A 15842-nucleotide genomic window follows, 5' to 3' on the forward strand; every position below is an offset into this window, starting at 1 on the left:
AAAGTAAATTATCTTTGACTATGTCAGCGAAAGTATCCACATAAACATTGTCTCTGCACGATGGTGGAGCTGCCTCTTCTTTTTCCGTGCTGGGGTTTTCTTGTACGCAGGTACAGGCGGGGAAATGCTAGCGTTGTAACTTACGCTGTTGGGCTACTTCGATTTACAATTGTCAATAAAGTGACTACAGATGAAGGAGTGCGGCTTCGGCTCCGAGACTCTCGTGCCGTCACTCCTGGGGAACAGAAGGCACAGAACATCCGGTAGCAAGCGGAATTTTAAAAATTCGGCGCTTTCCATGACCGCACAGTAACCAAATGCGTAGATTCATGCCTTTGCCTTTCAAAGAACCATGCTTAGGTCACCCGCCACTCATGCTTCTGTGGAAACCCGTAGAAATGAATCGACTTAAAAACGTCCGACGAGTTTGCGTACCTGCTAGTGGAGCCAACAACGCACCACTAGGAGAGTTTCAAATTGGGCTAGTTGGTGGTTGTTATTCCTGTGCATTGTTGCGCTTACGTAGGAACTGGGACACAATCGGAGACGCACATCTGTTCTGTGTCGTCTAACAAATTGCGCACATCTGTTCTGTGTCGTCTCCGATTGTGTCCCAGTTCCTACGTAAGCGCAACAATGCACAGGAATAACGCACCACGTTTCGCCAGCCTTGTTCGACCAGACTTCATTTCACTGGACATATTCACACAATTAACTAGCCCAACTTTCTGTTCTCTTGAGGATATATTCAGGCACTTCTAAACTTTAGGATTTCCAATTTCCACACAAACCAACGACAAACAGTACCCTCCAATGCGCTGGCAATGGGCCGGCGCATTCCGGCGATTGAGCGATGCGCCGAGAGGCGGCGCCACCCGTTTAGTTTTCCGGTCCCTATAGTGGGTGCACAGCAACCATGCATAAGGAAAGAAACAAAAAAGAAAGGTGTTAGGCAAGGAGACACGATCTCCCCAGTACTGTTCACAACTTGCTTAGAGGAAGTGTTCAGAGACTTGGAATGGGAGCAGTTAGGGATAAGGGTAGGTGGAGAATATCTCGGTAATCGGTGGTTCGCTGATGACATTGTGTTGATAAGTCAGGGGATGAACTGCAAATAATGACTGATGACCAAGACAGGAAAAGTATAAAGGTAGGCTTGAAAATCAATATGCAGAAGACTAAGATAATGCTAAACAGCCTTAGGCCGGAACAGCAGTTTACAATAGGTACCGAAGCTTCGGAAGCAGTTGGCTAATACATTTAGTTAGGAGATGTAGTAACCGCCGATTGGGACCATGAAAGGGAAATAACTAGGAGGATAAGATTGGGATAGAGCGCATTTGGCAAGTACCCGTGGATTCTCATTAGCAGCTTACCGGTATCGCTCTAGAGGAAAAGATAAAACAGTTGCATCTTACCTGTACTCATCTATTTTGCTGAAATGTAGAGGCTAACGAAAGGGGTTCTATTTAAGTTGAGGACCACGCAGAGAGCTATGGAACGAAAAATGATAGGGATAACGTTAAGAGATAGGATGTGCGCAGAGTGCATCAGAGTGATAACTCGAGGTAATGAAATTCTAGTGGAAATCAAGAAAAAGAAATGGGCAGGGCAGGACATGTAGTGCGAAGCAAGGATAACAGATTCTCGGGTAACAAATTAGATTCCAAGGGAAGGAAAGCGTAGCAGGGGGCGGCAGAAAGTTAGGTTTGCGGATGAGGTTAAGAAGTTCGCAGGGGACAAGCGAATAAAGCTGGCACAGGACAGGGCTACATGAATTACTGCAGTGGGTATAGTGCGGCTGATAGTGATCACCGTCATCATCATCAGCCTGACTGTACCCACTGCAGGGCGAAGTGATGATGTGGACTAAATTGTTCAAATTTTCGTACAGAACAACCCACATTCCAATGGAGCCAGTTGACGCATTTAAGTACTTAGGAGCCACGCTAACTCAGGATCTTACTTAGCGCTCACATATTGCAAATGCAATATCATCCGGGAATAAAGGTAGACTTTTTGAAACGCTACTTACATCATCCTCTTCAACAATTTAAACTCCTAGATTACCAATCGCTAAACACGCATAAGCTAGAATATACACCCGGTGTACATGATCTGCATCAAATATACCTCTTTAATGCCCTCGAATCTGTCCAGAACCGTGCTGTAAGATTTGTTCACTATACTTATTCGTATACCAAATATTGTGTAGAAAGCACTATCATCCTAATCAGCCCTTGTTTTTCGTCGCCGAATAACCAGCCTAAGCCTCTTTCATAAGTTCTTTTACAGCACCAATGAGTTCTCAGGCTACATCCCGGCACCAGTCCGGATATCTTGTAACACTGATCATAATCCATGTTTCCTGACCTCGGGCCCATGCGACCACATACCCTGCCTCCTCCTTCCCACGAAAAGGATTAGATTGGAACGACCCATCGAATAATATCGTCACTATCACCTGCCCATCAGACCTTTCCAAAGCAGTAAGAGATCATAATATATGTTGAACTCTAATATGTATGCTTGGACGAGTTGGTGCTTCATAGTTCTTGATAAAGCGCAACAGACGTGGACGAGAAGGGAGGCCCAAACAAAACATGGCGGGTGCTGTGTGTTTTGTTCGTGTCCCCTTTTAGTCCGCGTCAGTTGCGCTGTATCAAGAACCGGTATCAATACCGGTAGCTGCTAATGAGAATCCGCCAGTACTTGGCAAATGCGCTCCATCCCAATCTTATCCTCAATCAGTCTATCGCCACATCTTCAATTCCAAGTGACTGGAAAAATAGCACCGTAATCCCTGTGCACAAATCTGGCAGTCGTTCTGACCCCTCGAATTACCGCCCTATTTCTTTGACGTGCATCTCCTGCAAACTGCTAGAGCATGTGCTGTACTCAGCCATTGCATCACAACTTGATGTCAATTCTTTTTTCTTTCCGAAACAGCACGGTTTCCGTCGAGGCCTTTCATGAGAAACACAGCTATTCGAATTCATAACAGACCTTCACCTTAATCTTCACTCCGGCTTTCAAAATGACGTCATTAATCTGGACTTTTTCAAAGCATTTGACTGCGTACTCCATCAGCGCCTCATATTCTAGGCACTATATCATGGCTAAACGTTCCAGCCTCCGTCTTGACCCCCTGGTTTTATCGTGGATCCACTGTTTCCTTTTTACTGTTCGCAACGCACTTTAATAGATAACCACCATTCCTCAGCCACAAACGCCATTTAGGGTGTTCCTCAAGGCTGTGTGCTAGGTCTTGTTCTTTTTTTGTTATTCATTAACGACCTTCCTTACAACATTTCATCATCAATTCGCCTTTTCGCAGAATACTGCGTTCTGTATCGACGTGTATAATCGAACAACGACCAATACCTCCTGCAAAATGACCTCAACGAAATAACTGGTTCAAACGGTGGCTTATAGCACTTAACGTCTCAAAATGCAAGTTCATGACAGTGTCACGTAAACGCAATAGCTTAAATTATCAGTATTCTTTAAGATCAATCCCCCTAACACAAGTCGAGTCCTACCGGTACTTAGGAGTAACAATCACTAGCAAACTTTCATGATCCGAGCACATCTTAAACATAGTAGCCGAAAGTTCAAAATCGCTCAACCGACTGAGAAGGTTGCTAGCCGTGTCCCCTCCATTAATCCGCAAACTTGCTTACGAAACTTTCATTCGCACTAAACTTGAATATGCCTCCATTTGGAATCCACACCAGACATACTTAATTGACGCATTAGAATCAGTACAGAGTCGCGCGGCCCGATTTATTACTTCTTGTTACGAACGTAGAAGCAGTGTGTCTGGCATAAAGTCATCGCTTGACATACCGCCACTGTCTTCTCGCCGTACAATTGCCAAACTCTACCTTTTCCACAAGTTATACTACTGTTTTCCTCGTTTGCACTGCACATTCCTAATCCCTCCCAATAGAACATCGTGTCGCCTTTTTAACAGTCTGAGCCTACAGCGTCTCCATGGTTCCACCAATGCATTTCATAAATCCTTCTTGCCATCCGCCATTGAACAGTGGAATGGTCTACCTGAGGCGATTGTAAAATGAGAGTGACCCAATGAAATTAAAAACCCTGCTTTTATCTTAGTCGCACTTTTGAGTAGCACCTCTGCACATGTTGTATTTTGTTTTTTAAAATTTTGTTGGACCTTCGTATGCAAAACAGTGTTCCCATTTGCCTCTTCTTCATATAGCGCGATGGCTTCAATGCATCTATGATTGTTCACTCTTTCGTTTTATATTTCTCTTTTAACACTTATGTTTGCCTGCTTCACTGCTATATTCCAAATATATTCGCTGTAGCTTTTCGCCCGAGGCCCATTTCCTGTATATTACTGGAAATAAAATTTTTTTTCAATTCAATTTTCAAATGTTCCTTTTGTTTCTGATTTCGTTTATTTTTGCTCCCCTCTTATGTAATGCCCCGCCTAGGAGTCCTCAAGGGAAAATAAATGATGATGATGATATAAGAGTAGATACACGGCGTAAAATGAACAGGATGAACCAAAGAAATAAATACGGATAAGGCGCTACTGCAACTTGAGGTTATTGCGCGAACTCGCCTCTTATGGCAAGGTGCGAGCTGAGAAATACACAAGCAATAAAATTGGCACTACTCTGTGGCGACAGGCTATGAAATGAATGTGTGCGCTCGGTCAAAAACAAAATTTCTTTTTCCGTCAGTGAAATGGAAGGCGTGCTGACACAGTATTCACCTGCTTTTCGATGAGACATGCTTCAATTATCTTTCTGGTATACTTATCTTTGTGCTTACTGATGACACGTGCGTCAGAAAACATGGGAGCACAATCTTTGCACCCTCTGCAATGCGCAGCAATTTGCCCTTTTATGGCAACTTTCCCCACATGGTTACGATCTTCAAGCAACCGCTCATTAACCACTTTCCAGTTTGGCCGATGTATTGCTTGCCGCAATATCGTGGAATACTGTAAACCACTCCTACCTCACATGGTACAAAAGTTCACAGTGTTTTATGCGGCAGCCCTTCGGTGACACTTTTTCAGAATTTACTTTTGCGCATGGTCTACCAAGCTTTAGAGGCGCTGAGAAGATGACTGCGACGCCAATGCTGCTTGCACTCTTTTTCAGGTTATGGCTGGTTCTATGCATGTTTTCTCGTTGATCGGTTCCACTGTTGTGGCGCCTCTTCTACCGCCCACAGAGGCCAGCAACTGTAGCTCGTAACCAATAGCTACAAGGCACGAGACTTGGCTGTAAAAACTGTGGCTTTGAAGGTGATGTTTTGTTCCTGGCCGAGCGTACACATTGATTTCACAAGCTTGTCGCGACAGTCATGCCCTTTTGTTTTCTCTTTTCAGCTCGCACGTTGCTATAAGAGACGAGCTCGCGTAATAAACTTCAGCTGCAGTAGCGCCTTTGTCCGCGTGTTTCTGTGTTTCGTCCTGTTCATTTTGCGCAATGTATCTATTCTTATCATGCAGCAATTTTTCACAGCCAATGTTTCTGGAAATGAAGAAACATATTGAACTCACATGGCAACCATTGCAGTTATTCTTCTTAATTGAACTGTGCTCGTACAGAGCAGGCTACCTTTCTTCGATTTTGTGTGCAGTCAACTTAAACCAAGTGGCTTCCTTCTTGCCCAGAAAGTGAAGCGGCTTGACGAGAGGACCACCCACCAGTTCTTCATGCAACTGGCCAGCGCCCTGGCGTACCTGCACAAGAACGACGTCGCCCACAGGGACCTGAAGTGCGAAAACGTGCTGCTCACCACGGTGGACGTCGTCAAGCTCACAGACTTTAGCTTCGCCCGCTACTGCAGTGCGTATGCGAAAAATGCCTGCTTTAGTTGAGCGAATCTGCTGGCATTCTGAAGCATTTGTTCGACGTTGGGAAACGCGCTCAACGCGCAGGTGCCTATAGACAGCGAAGGCAGACGGTGAGTCGCAGTGTAGGGGGGGGGGGGGGGGGGGTCTTGCTTCACCGTCCGAACTCCTGAGTTGCACACAGGAAGGGCGCAGAGATTTCGTAGTCACGGGTACCGCACTGTTGCTTGCTGAGCTCCTTGTTAGCATTAGTTGAGACAGTTGCGACACTCACCGATACTAACATTTGACTAGATATGGCGGTCTGATTGAGACCGAACTGGGATTTCAGCCGACTTTCATTTCACTGGCCCCATTCGGAAAATTGTATAGCTGAAATAAACTACACTTGCAATACGATACCGACAACTAAGAGTTCAGATTATATGCAGCGCACCATTTCTATTTTTTAATAACGTTGTTTCTTTCAGTAGGACCTAAAATAGTTTGTTCTCATAAAAAAATAGAAGTGTTGGATGGAAAGAGGTTTGGCGATGTAACGAAGTTGTGGATGGTGCAGTGATGGGGTCACTATACGTCCAAGCAGTATATGAGGACCAGTTGTTCGGTGGAAGAATGGCTTCTGTCAGGGGCCAGGTAGGGATTACAGAATAGCCGGTTCGATGAAATGAACAACAAATCAACTACCACACCCGAAACTACAGGCGTTTCGAAACCGCCACAGATTCCTTGTTTAGGATGTGCGCGACAGGACCGATTGTGTTTGTATGTGCGAAGGATGTGACAAAAAGATTTCGCGTAGACATTTGGCAAGGTGTCTTCGTCCCGGTTAATAATTGTTTCAAGTGTCAATATGCACCCTGTATACCTCGTGCTAGCGCATTTGTTCGGATAATAGAAACAAGGCTCTAAAGAGTAATAATTGAGAAAAATAATTGCGTGGCGTCTAACAGCCGCTTCATCGAGTTCCATTCTTTGAATCAGGTAGATTCATAGCTCGATGCAATTGTTCCGATGTCAATAAGATTCGTCCTTTATGTTTGTAACATGTTGCTCTTTATGTGACCTTAGTGAATTTCAAAGATATGAACGTGATAACAGTCAAGGTAGACAATTTTGTAGCCACGCAACTGATGAGAAGCGTTCGATGTGCTCCGTGTTTAGTGAAAAAAAAAAGAGACAAAAGGTGGTTTATCCTCTCTTCGTACACGCCCAAATCGCCAAAAAATCTATCCTCTCCTGCGGCTTGCACCTCATCAGCACAGGTCACTCATCTGACAAGAAGAGTACCTGTGCGGTGGTGGTGGTAGAACTTCAATCTCCAACAGATACAGCCTACACGAAGGCCTGGAGCCCTTAGACTTGGGCGGCGTGTTCGGATAGTGGGAGCTAGCTTACCTGGCTGAGACCTAGCTGAGCCTCAAGGTGGGAGCTCAACAGTAGAGTCTCGCAAAATCCTTCTGTTTTTGTCTGTTCATTTATATTTTTAATTTCTGGACGCGTCCATATCATATGTATCAGATCCGCCTTATCCTGACATAGTTTGCACCTATCTGAGAATTGCTCCGGGTACCACTGACTTGGCGTAGCTGGATTCGGAAAAGTCCATGTTTGTAAGCACCTCTAAATGCTTTCTTGGATCTTATTTAGTGTTCTGTCTGCCGGTGGGTATTCTACTCTGTTTAGCCGATAGTGCTCAATAATCTATTTGTAGCTGATTAGCCCGTCCCTGCTAAGAGTATACTGAGGATCAGAGCCTACCCAGAAGGTGAGACCGCGGGCAAGCTTATGAGCTCCCTCATTTCCCTGAAGCTGGGAGTGGGCTGGTGCCCATATTAGCCGGGTTATTCTGTCATCCTGACATGTTCTCAGCATCCTTTCTGTCTGTGGAGAGACACTTCCCTTGAGAAAATTGCATATTGCTATTTTAGAAGCACTTATAATTGTAGTAGTCATTGTCCCGGCTATTACAAAGGCAATTGCCACCTCTTATGCCGTGTGAGCTAAGCTCATAATAACCGAGCCGCTTATTCTTAGATTGTGTTCATCTGACACTACCGCAACCATAACATGCCTGTCCTCATACTCAGTGGCGTCGACATAGACCACGACCTGTCTTCCTTGATATATCTTCTGCAGCGTTTCCGTCCTCTTCTTCCTTCTTTTCTGGTGATGCTCTGGATGGATGTTTCGTGGAAGCGGGGGGATTTTTAATCATTTCCTCACTTATATCGGGACATCCGTCTTCCGGTCCCCTTGGCTTTCGTATTTGTCCGGGTCTTTGCAGGTTTCGTACTAGGGGATGTGGTTTGCCTCTATCGCCTCTGCCAGCGTATTGTGGAACCCCAGTTTGATTAGCCGGTTCGCAATATACTCCCTATGAAATAAAGTGCGTGCGGCAAATATAATCCTTACCAACATCCAGGATGGAGTGGCATGTTTGCCTATGTCGGCTTCAGGCCTCCTGTGATCGGCCGGCAGGGGATGTAGAAGGGAACCATTAGGCGCTTCCGTGCCGAACGAGCTACAATGCACGCGACATAGCGTTCTTTGTGCCTTGTACGTGGCGTGTCTGCTCGTATTTCTATAACTTTAATTCATTGCCGAGCCCATTAGGCACGCTTCTTGTCTCTTAACGTTACATCTATTAGTTTCCTTTCCGTACTTCTCTGCGTGGTCCTCAATTTAAGTACTGCTATTCGTTAGTCCCTACGCTTCTGCCCCATAGGTGAGTACCAGTAGGATACAGGTGTTATATAAAGGCATACAAATTTAATATCTGACAGTAACTGCCACATGCACTCTACCTCATTATAATTCTTTACTTGTTTCACAGCTGGAGTCCTGTTCTGCCGTCACTACATGCAATAGGTAGACGTATATATTCTTTTAACATTTTCACCCCGCCGGGGTGGCGCAGTGGTTACGGCGTTCGACTACTGTTCCCAAGGACGCGGGATCGAATCCCGGCCTCGGCGGTAGCTTTTCGATGGAGGCGAAAAGCAAGGCGCCCGTGTGCTGTGCGATGTCAGTGCACGTTAAAGAACCCCAGGTGGTCGAAATTACCGGAGTCCTCCACTACGGCGTCTCTCATAGCCTGAGTTGCTTTGGGACGTTAAACCCCACAAACCAACCAACCATCTTTTAACATTTTCAGTGCATCGCTGCCTATTATACACTACGTTTTCCTGTGGGCCTTTCGCAGATTACGTTAGCTTTGTGCAATCAATTTCACTCATCGCTCTGCTTTTTCTCTGTAGGACTTGGATCGCGTTTTCAAATTCACTCTCTGAGTAACATGCAAGGCAATGTCATCATGAAATCGCACGTTACTAACGGGTTCTTGATCCGAATCGAAGCCTCAAGCAAGTAGTGAATAGCACTTTGCCAGAAGGTGCGTCTCTTTCAAACGACCTTGCTTACTGATATTTAATTACTTTATGTAGGGATATGGTGTATGTGCATCTCCTATAGACCGTTTTCGCGGCGAGGAGGAAAATAGCCTCAAACCGGAACGCGCTGCACGGCTCCTGTCTGGTATTTGGGGACGCGCGATAGCAGCGGGGGCGGCAGGGCATTCTACGGAGAAAGGGCACACGTTGCAGTCTTTTGCACACAGAGTGTCTTGAATAGCCGCAAAGTATCTAAGCCGATTAGCTGATGTGAGCGATGTGCTTTCTTTGCCTGTTCTTTCTTCTTTCGCCCCTTTCTTTCCTTCATTTCCCTGGTCGTTTCATTTCCGCCGGCCTCAGTTTAGCTGCAAAGAGCTGCCGCGGTAACGCAATCTTTTTTTTTTACTCAGTTGTTTGCGTTCACAAAAAAAAATAACAAAAAGGAGATAATTAACAGAAGAGAAAAGAATAACAGCGGTGGTATGCGCGTGTGTCGCTCTACACTGTTCCACTTGCAACTCACTCAATTGGGCTATGACGAGCAGCTTCTGAATTTCAAGCCCCAACCGAAAATGTTTAGCTTTGGCAGCCTTTCGTGCGAGTTCCGAACACTGTGTTTGTCGGGTAGGGACCGGAAAAACTGAATATCCGTGCAACAACGGCAGACTTTGGGCAACAAGCGGATGATATTCCTTGCGGCAAATATTTACGAGATGCTGCCAGGTAAATAACTATTTCGATTCAGTCACTTCAGGTTAATGCAAGTATGAAAGAACCTGTCCCACTTGAAGACAGCGATATAATAATAAATTGGTTGTCAACTAATTTAGTGAAACAGCGCTACAATAATTTTTTTTTAAAGACACGCATCTCGTAAGATTTTGCTGCCGATAATAAAGGGAAATATGATCATAGGAATAGCAGCGATTACTTGCAGTAAACAAACCTTGCGACGAAAAATGAACTATATAATTGTTGACAAACGCAACTTTTGATGAGGTCATTATGGGACATAAATTAAGGTCACTATTTCATAGGAATCAATTGTCTTTTATCTTGTATTTGGATGTCAGCATGACGGCAGCGTCAGACAAACGCAAATAACGCCCAGTCAGAGAAATTGCAGGATAGCAGCTCCCGCTATTGACAAGTCATCGCCACTCCCCGCACATACCGGCAAACAGGTGGTTGAGTCATGTAGGCAATGCTGAAATCCGATTGCCTGGTAGTGGACGCTTGAACACCCTGCTTGATTGTCACCCAACAAAAGTAGCCAGGGTAGATTAAATGGATCCGAAATGGATAATGGATACTTAAGAATAGAATTCCAGTGCAGGTGTGGGAACTTCCGCAGTAGCCGCTCAAGCAGTAAAGAGTATATGAATAGATCGGTTGACCCAACTAATGTAGCGCGATTAGCATTGCTCCTAAACGTGACATGAAGCGGCTACATTCGCTTGCTTTCTTCCCTCAAATTGTTACGGTAAGCCGTCTCTGGAAATCATTTAAGAATAAAAAGCAGATCGAAAGCTGCCCTCGCGGCCAGTGGTGCGCCGCCACCTCTCTGTGCCACATCAAAGGTACACACTAATTGTAATCAGGCTTGTAGCCTTCAGCCAGCCTGATCAGGAGCATAATTTTTTGTCATTTCTGACTGAATAGCTTCGCTGCTATTGACAATTTCTTTTTCTTTCAGCTAGGTGCTTTCAGAAAGCAAAACATTGCTCGCGAAAGCTCCAAAATGCCGATTTGCGCTACTTGTCGCCTGTTCCGCGGATAGGACCCCACATACCAGCATGGCGGTTGCTCACAATTCGGCCGCTAGATGGCGCCACATACACAAAATGGCAGCGCCCTTGATAAAACGGTCTATAGGTAAATTTCAATATTTGCTGTAGAGCTTTTCTGCGCCCATATTCTGCAATACCGTCATGACTGCTGACGTGTCGACTGAATCAAATGCTTGTAAGCTTTGCAAGCTACATATAGGAGATCATTGAAATCTGCGAAATAATTTGTTTTATGCCTAACTAATAGCATGAATATGGCTTATTGTCGATCACTGTTACGGAAGCCTGCCTGTACCTTTGTTTTATTGAAAACTATTATTTGTCTCATTCGTTAAGCGATTACCTAACAAATATATGCCTTAAAAACTAACGGTTAGAAGATAGGTTTTTAATGTCACAAGTCCTAGACGTCCCCTTTCTATATGTATTAAGATATTAACGTTGTTCCGAGACTTCGGTACGATCTAGATGATGGTGTATGGCGCACATAGAGTGGCAAGTTTTTAAGCCCAGTCTCCACTCCCTCATTCAAAGGACTAATCTTCTCCAGATTATCGCTCATTATTGTATCACTAACGTCTCCGTCCTGTATTAGAGCCGATTATCGTTTCCGCAGCGTGACATTCAATGTTTTTTCCTATTAGAAATGTAGAGGAAAAATTAGTCCAGGTTTAACCCTGTCGACACTGCATGGTTGATACGTGCGAAAGACTGACTGTGAGGGACAAACTAAATGTCAAATGTCATTTCCACCATTTTCACCTGCGTAAAAATGGGTGTCGGGGGGCATACTAAGCTTTCCATAACTTGGCTGGGGTAAGACGTTGCTATGCTATGTTAGGTCACGCCCGGTCTTGAGGAAGAGTGCGCTTTTCTTCTCTTACTGCCTCACCAAAGGGGTCTGTTTCTACCTCCTGCCGCGCCTCGGTGGGGTCGCCACTGCCCCACTGCTGTGCCTCTGCTACCGCCGTTCACGCACAAAGGACACGCGCGCCCGCTCTTAGCTCCGCCCACGTCAGTTGCAACCGGCAGGTCCTGACATTTCGCCTCTTATGGTTTATCCAAAGGCGCCGAAATCAGCGTTGAAGATTTATTGTGTATGAAGAACAAAATACAGTCAATAACCCGCTCACGGGCACGCCTTTGTCACTGCGGCCGACCACGGTCAAATGAACCTTCGGGTAAATTTCAACATTTTTCACCCCTAAACTTTGTACAAAAATAAATTTCAATAAATATATAATAATTTATGTAATAAATTTGCCTTTGAAAGCTGTAAGCAGTTGTAGTGCGACCTGACGTGAGTGCATGGTAAACTGCTGGGTGCAGATTCTGCCAACCACTGCCGTTTTCGCTCAGAGCAAAAGAGGCACCGGCGAAAATTCATGGCGAATGTCAGATCCACAGTAAGGAAGAAAAATTGCCGAATGTAGTTAAAATTTCAGTTGTGTAGTGGAGTGAGCTGTTCTAGCTTCGTTCAAAACAAATCAGTCGGTTGAAAGACAGAAGATGTATATTGTAGTCTCGCGACTAACGCCCATGTATGACAGATGTAGTCGGTTTAATGCATAGATAAACCACTACTTTTAATCGAGGAAATGGGCATAAACAGTTATGCATAATTGAAAAGAATGCAAACAATAACAAAATTGTTCTTTAAAGTTACACATTGTATTACATATTCATCAATTCATGAAAACGTGACCTGTGGCTAGAAAATTCACAGCCTCAATATCTTCCTGGAGGGCTTGTGCATATTGGGAGCTGGCCTGTAGTTACTGTCAATCACATTATTGGTTTAATTGACAAGAAGAATTCTGATAAATATTCCAGATATCAAAGAAGCGGACCTCATGCATGGCTATTGTAAATTCCTTCCGGGCAACTCAGCAATGACGAATTCTCAACTGAATCAGAATTTGAAGTACTTCGAGAACATTTGTGTGGGGTAGATGCACGAGAGGCTTTTATTTTTAAAAAGCGAAAACTTTGTCCAATAGGCTAACAAACTCTGGGTTCGGATAATGCAGTCAACTGAAATCTTGTTCTCGTAGTAGAGTGTACATGGGGCTGCTTTTTTCGCTAGTTTCAAAAAGGATAGCGCAAGCGTCGCATCCGAAATCGCTGATTAACTTACAAATGTATCCGGCGACGTAAGCTAAACCGGAATATGTGACAGTGGGTAATGGAATGACAGGAGCTGCCACAATTCCTTCATTTCTTCGGTTGCTGATTGCGACAGAGCAGAAATGATTTCTACGGCATCGACGCAAGCTGCCTTGATTTTGCTCCGAGATGAAACGTTCGTTTTACCAATGTTGTCAAGTGCCGCTGTTACGGCCGTTCCGGCCGCACATTACCCTTATATACTTTCCCGAAGAGAGCCTCAGTGGGGTGGCTATTCAGTTTCCTTGTGAGGACAGAGTCGACATCTTTCCGCAGGAGGTATTCTACCACTTGTACAGTAGACTTCGTGGTGAACAGCAGCACTTGAAATATTTCTTCAGTGTCCTACTTTAACGCTTTAGAAGTTTCTTGGATGCTTTCGTTATATGAAGTGAACTCGTTTGTTAGCCACTGCATTCGGGTATCACCTATGTAATTTATTGGCTTCTTTTTACCGCTTCCGGCACAAGTGGTGTACAAACTATTTGTTTGATTGCTTTCGTAATAAGCATAACATCCTGTAAAGAGTTCAGTAAAACAAGGTTCATTTGAAAAATTAAAATAATGCCTATAATGCCACACATTTGCTAATTTATAAATTATAATAACAATGAAAAACTCAACCTTACAGCGCTTACTTTGTTGACTAATACTTTATATCACGATAGTAATTTTTAACTTACATTACATTTTTATGCAAATATTTTCACCTTTGGTGCTACACGGATGATTTCACATCTAGTGCTGAAAGTCGGTTTTGCTGTTGCAGGCAAGTTGCTGTCATGGTAGCCTTGAAGAAGCTTCGACGTGCTCACTGCTCATTCAGTTTTTTTTTTATACCTATTCTTGTAAAGGCTTGGGAAAAATTCTGATTAAAATGCAGAAAAGTAGCTACCATGCTGCAATGTACTTACGTCATCTGCTTGTAGAACGTTTGCTGAACGATAGTGTTTTTAAAATAAAGACTCCGTTCACGTCTGTGGTACGCTGACGACATGCCGCTGCAGCAATACCTTCTGTGTTCTGTCATTTCGGAGCTGTACTCACCACGAAACCCGCGGGCGACAGCGCGAAACAAGGCAAAAGCCAGCCGCCACCGCTGAAGCAGATGCTGAGCGAACAGTGAGCAGGTCGCGCCCCTTGCGGCGGCGGAGAGCATAACTCAGGGAGAAACGGTCCCGTTGCTCCCGCGGCGATTGAAAAGGCCGCAGAGAGCGCTTGCTCTCGCTCGAGACCGGCCGTGGCTAGGTCAAGGAAGGACGCTTTAAAATCACGGGTTGCTGTGAATTCGATACCAGGTCTGGCCGCTTGAAATAGTGCTTGCGCAGCGGCCGAACTGGCACATGACAAAATTTAGCTAGAGCTGCCCTTCTCATGATATGCGTCGATAGCTAAACGTCGTTCGACCTTTTTGCAGTCTCATTAGCGCACCGCAAACATGTGGAGCGCCTATGTCGCTGCTTATGTGGCTCAAAGCGATATCTGGCCACCAATAACGTTTGCCGACCGATGAAGAGGTCAAATCATCTATTTTGAGAGGGTTCTTGCTACGAAAGACGTTTTAAATGCAGAACCTCCAACTTTATTTTGAAAACAAATAATGAAGGACCACACACGGCATAAGTTTTATTAAAACGTGACGAAATATATTTGCAATGGCAATGGGAAAGCCGTTAGCGCGAACAACTAAATGGAAAGAAGCTAAGACCATTTATTTATTTTATTTATTTTTTAATTCTTTTACCCAAAGCGCCGCATGTGGCATTACATTGATTGGGTTCTATAAAGCATAATAAAAAAACAGTTACAAAGACTATGCAAACACTTCATTGTCAGATATATGAACAGAGGATGAAGACAGGGCGTTCAATTTTCGAACAGTGTGTGGAGAAAACGACGGTTTAAACAAGTCAGTTCTCGTTCTGAATTCACGCACTCTATAATCGTGATCAATTCTGTCGGATCTGTAGTGTGGACAGAAAATGTACTTATCCTTGGGAATAGCAGTTCTTTGGTGATATATTGTCACGGTGTTGGCGACTGGTGCTAGGTTAACAGAGCCGGTACAGGTGGAATTACACGGTCCAAGGTTTAGGTACATCCTGCGAGTCCGGAGCCGATTCACTGCAACGTCGTTTTTCACTCCGAACGCCCCCTGGCATTCCTCCCTCCTTAAGCGTAACGCACACAGTCACACGTGCACACAAGCGTACAAAGGCAAATCCCCTCCCCCCCCCCAAAAAAAAAAAAATGTAGATGCAGTTTGTCAGTCACCGTGGAAAGTACGGCTTCAATCGTAAGACATGAACTGTCTCTGGACGAGGTAGCCGACGGCCTGTGTGCTTTGATCCATCCGGGAGCACCTCGCAATTGACGCTACTGATGCGTAGTACGATTTTATACGGTCAGAGGTAGCGGCAAGTTAGTTTGTCTGAAAGGCCGCGGCGTCGAACAGGAGTCCACACCCACACCTGGTCCCCGGTGTTTTAGGAAGCTTGTCTGTGGCGGAGGTTGTACCGGCGTGAAACCCTGTCCTGTTGCTGGGTGATGTGGACGCGTGCTTGTTGGCGTGCTTGCTCAGCATCTTGGGCAAACTGCTCGGCGTCAGAACAAAGTTCGGTATCTGTTTGGCAAGGGAGCATTGCGTCCAGC

At 44.9% G+C, this 15842-nt stretch overlaps 1 protein-coding gene across 1 annotated transcript in view; it reads left to right on the forward strand.

Moving 5' to 3' along the window:
• Nucleotides 1–15842, forward strand: part of LOC146194323 (testis-specific serine/threonine-protein kinase 1-like) — a 148834-nt gene that overhangs the window by 47489 nt on the left and 85503 nt on the right. Inside the window, exon 3 of the mRNA XM_084596044.1 lies at nucleotides 5663–5837. Coding sequence (XP_084452170.1) covers nucleotides 5663–5837 — 175 coding nt within the window. The remainder of the gene's footprint in view (nucleotides 1–5662; nucleotides 5838–15842) is intronic.

Source organism: Amblyomma maculatum, chromosome 3 (assembly GCF_055883805.1).
Source record: "Amblyomma maculatum isolate TAMU_Amacu chromosome 3, ASM5588380v1, whole genome shotgun sequence".
Classification (NCBI taxonomy): Eukaryota; Metazoa; Arthropoda; class Arachnida; order Ixodida; family Ixodidae; genus Amblyomma; species Amblyomma maculatum.